The sequence below is a fragment of the Sinocyclocheilus rhinocerous genome, unplaced genomic scaffold (assembly GCF_001515625.1).
Source record: "Sinocyclocheilus rhinocerous isolate Xijiao unplaced genomic scaffold, SAMN03320098_v1.1 scaffold2003, whole genome shotgun sequence".
Lineage (NCBI taxonomy): Eukaryota > Metazoa > Chordata > Actinopteri > Cypriniformes > Cyprinidae > Sinocyclocheilus > Sinocyclocheilus rhinocerous.
The window spans coordinates 9,803-14,102 of NW_015635525.1; the positions used below are offsets into that span (position 1 = coordinate 9,803).

Sequence of the window (4,300 nt, forward strand, 5' to 3'; positions counted from 1 at the left end):
ATTTATTCATGTCACACACACCTACCTAGTGCCTTTTGACTTAAATAAAAGACGAGACTGGTAAATGTTACGGACATATTATCATGGAACTGTTCAGTCTATTATTGATTTTTATTTCCACTTCACTTTTATCCAAAGAGACGGAACTATTTGCACTGTATTTATCAATGGGACAATATTCATACAATACTAATAGGCTACCTAGAAATAATCTGTCAGCATACTGTAACTCGCATTGAAGGGGTCACTTGCAAGTCGCAGCAGCACGAATTATGTGCCCAGCAAAATCTGATTAAAATATTATGCGTAATTAACAGTGAGTGGTGGTTTCAGACATTATAGTGCCGCACTCGTACTGACTCTTATTCTGCCTGAAAGAATGAAAAGGCCGTACTGAAGGCGGAGCGATTCGACCAATCAGATGAAAGGAGCGTTTCAGCGCCGCCCACACGTGCGAATTAAATATTGAAGCCATAAACCGATTTTTAAACCCCAAACGAAAAATGAGAAATCGAGCCAAAATCTCATTTTCCGTTTGTTAAACTAAACGGAAAAACGAATAAACGAGCCGTTTTTCCATTTCTCATTATTGCATTCCAAATAGGAGATGAAATGGGACCAGTGCCCTGGTCTGTGTACGTTTTGATAGTTTGTTTTTCAGTTTAAAATGAAATAAGCAGAAACGAGAAAACGGTAGTTTTTTCGTTTTTTCATTTGTTCAGAAAAACGAAAAAACAAGATTTTGGTTATAATTTTTTTTTTGGTTCACAAGTAGAAAAGGGATAAAGGACTTCAAAATTCGTTTTCCCCTTGTGGGCGGTCATGACACGCCCCTTTTCGACAATTGGTCAACCAAATCTGAGCCGGGGTGAGGTCATCCTCCGTTCGTTCAACAAAATAATAGTCCTCTGCTGCTGTATGGTATAGGACCTAGATTGGGCTTTCTTCTGTGCACCCTAACGCATAGGCTATAGCATAATATAATTTATAAGAACAGGCTTTTGAGTTCATCAACAATATATACAAAAAGATACATATTCAGTCAATGCAATGTTAGGCTATATAACAAGAGAGATAAGCTATTGTTCGTCTTTTAAATTGCTTACCCTAATTAATATTTGATGTGATTTCCAAATACATTGAAATATCTAAAAAAAAAAAAAAGTAGAAAATAAACTCACTGGAGGGTATCACTGACCAATCGTCGGAAAGGGGCGTGTCATGACCGCCCACAAGGGGAAAACGAATTTTGAAGTCCTTTATCCCTTTTCTACCCGTGAACCAAAAAAACAAACAAACAAAAAATAAAATAAAATAAATAAAAACGTTTTTTTTGAACAAATGAACAAATGAAAAACAAACTATCAAAACGTACACGGGGGGTCCACTAATTATTATTTACCCCCACTAAATAAGTTGATTAATCACGCTTTTAGAAGCTCCTGACCAAATGGAAACGCATTTATGTGAATAAACCTTCCATCACTTTAATTCTCATATAATCCACCTTCAACTATCGCAGTAGCCTACATATTACGCAAAGCTTCTTTATTTAGTTTATTTATTTATTTAAACGCGTTTCCATTATGTTTCTGTAGGCTACGCATATGTGCATCAAAATAGATGGAGTGTGATATATTTAGCTTAATGTTGTAGTTCACGCATTATGACCATGTATACAGAGATGAAAATATCGGATAGCGGTAACTTTTGTTCTTAAAGCTAAAGACAAATACGCGAGAACACATTCAGCGTTTAACTCGCGCTCCCGCAAATGGTCTCCTCGCACATCCAGTGGCTTGGTGTCAGTAAAGGTCACACAAGCACCACAGGTTACTGACTACTGCAGTTTAATTATCTAGTTCAAGAGAATGTAAGCTGTAATATTTATGTAGCATTAGAAAAATTTATCGTGCTAAAACATTTTAATAATTATGCCAAAATTTAGATGAACTTAAGAAAAAGTAAGTGCATACAATTAGTTTAATGAAGTGAACATATGGGAGCCTTTCTCATTCTAAAATGTATTTAGTATTAAAAACGATCACGTGTGAACCCTCGCTAATACTGCGTGGCTTGCTGTACTGTAGAATGCAACATAGACTGTGATTTTATAGATTTTTTCTTTAAGCTGAAACAAAATATTTCTAACAAAAGTATTTCAAAAAAAAAATTTCTCTCCGCAGAGAAAAGACAGACAAAAATCACTGAGGATTTGGAAAACGTCAGACAGAAATACTGCCTAGACTTTTCAAAGGACATCAGGAAGGCAAGTGAAGCATCAAAATGGAAAGAAGAAAGTTTCATGCATATAGTAAATGTAGCCTATTGCAAACATAAATCATCCCATTTCAGTCAAATGATGAATAGCCTACATGTTTAATTGCCAGCTTTGATTACGTGGTTGGATCAGAGATTGACTTGGGCTATCACACATCACACATGAACGTAACTGATAGCCTACCAGTATCTTTCACTTTTAACACTAGCGTACAATAAGACCTAATAAAATATACAATGCAAACAACAATTATAATTTTTGTTGTACAACAATTAATATTTTTATTTTTTATTTTTGAACTGATACCATTTATTCTCAAAGTTTATCGCTGATTTCATTTCCAAATACAAATTCTCAGTTAAAGAATTGTAGTCTTTAAAATTTAAACCATCTTGTTTCAAGATAGATATTTTAAACAGCAATTAAAATCAGGCTATAATTAAACTAAGAACTTCACACAAGCCCATCATAAATGTCACATTTAAATGTGTTGTTATTTTTGCGAAGTAACTTTAGATTATATCCTTTTGCTTTCTGCTTCGGACAGTTTTCTCTAGGTCAGTTTCTATAAACCGTTTTTCTGTCCTGCAGATCTTCAATGACCCCGTTCATGGTTACATTGAGCTGCACCCTCTGCTGGTGCAAATGATTGATACTCCTCAGTTTCAGAGACTCCGGTACATTAAACAACTGGGAACGAAATATCTGGTGTATCCGGGCGCCACTCACACTCGCTTTGAACACTCTATTGGGTGACTTTTTCCTCTTTTTCGAGACTGGACCTTTGCATTATTTTGCCTTGAAATAGCCTACACTAATACTGTTTGTGTTTGTGTGTGTTAGTGTGGCACATTTAGCACGATGTCTTCTCAAGACTCTACATGAGAATCAGCCAGAACTCAACATCACCAAACAAGATTCCCTGTGTGTTCAGATCGCTGCCCTGTGCCATGACATGGGTGAGGAGCACAAACATTCATGTGCATATTTACATAGAACATCTTTAAAGAAATCGTTAAAAGCAAACCGGTGTGTATTCAATTGCTATGTGTTGTTTTAAACAGTTTTTGGGTTTTTTTGCCCCATAGTCAACATATGGACAATTTGGACAGTGCCAACTCTTTTTTCCCCCTTATGGGTTTCATTTTATTAATTAATTAATTAATTAATTAATTAATTTATAGAAGAATGAGATTCATAATTGAACTTATAAAAACAATAATTATGTATAATAAAATATGTTACTTTGTCCTTTCAGGTCATGGTCCCTTCTCTCATTTGTTTGATGGCATGTTCATCCCTGAAGTCCAGCCTGGTAAGTGTCTGAGTTTTCTCACTTCAGTGATTTCAGTTTGGCATTTAAGCAATAAATAATCAATATTTATTAAAGCTGTTGAATACGTAAATATATGCATTTAATGCTAAACCACAAGCAAAGCAAATATATAATGTATGTAACTGAAAGAAAGATGGAGCTCAAATGACTTTCATTGTACAAATAAAAAACATTCAGTCACATCATTGGAGATTTTCGTGTGTGTAGCCTGAGTGCCAGTGAAATGCATCATATGAATAATTTACAAATCACAATTATTAAATCAAGAATTAACAATAAGTTAGTTCATTCATTTTGAATCACTTTTTTAAGGAAAATCTGAGAGCAAACTAAATATTTTGCCATTGCTCAATAATCACTGTGTTCTTTATTAAATCAATGTAGTAGTTTGTGTTTGTGTGTGTGTGCAGACTGACAAATGTGTAAATGAGTCAGTGCATGTATGTACATTATTAAATCTGCCTTACATAATACCTAAAATCTCTTTTCATTTTTCAGATAAGCACTGGGAGGTAAGCATCATAAGTCTCCTGTACAGATACAAATATATGATAATATACATGCATTTCAAAGTCAGTGAGCTACATAGAATATCAAGTCAAAACATGCAAACTTATTTCATTTCTTAAAACATGTTTCTGGTCTTTTTGAATTTTACTGTTAAATGTGGTTATATATATATA

The 4,300-nt window shown here is 34.3% G+C and overlaps 1 protein-coding gene across 1 annotated transcript in view; it reads left to right on the forward strand.

Annotated features, from left to right (window-relative positions):
- LOC107747077 (deoxynucleoside triphosphate triphosphohydrolase SAMHD1-like) overlaps positions 1-4,300 on the forward strand; it is an 11,381-nt gene that overhangs the window by 3,801 nt on the left and 3,280 nt on the right. Inside the window, exons 2-6 of the mRNA XM_016561502.1 lie at positions 2,187-2,269; positions 2,873-3,033; positions 3,125-3,240; positions 3,540-3,596; positions 4,116-4,129. Coding sequence (XP_016416988.1) covers positions 2,187-2,269; positions 2,873-3,033; positions 3,125-3,240; positions 3,540-3,596; positions 4,116-4,129 — 431 coding nt within the window. The remainder of the gene's footprint in view (positions 1-2,186; positions 2,270-2,872; positions 3,034-3,124; positions 3,241-3,539; positions 3,597-4,115; positions 4,130-4,300) is intronic.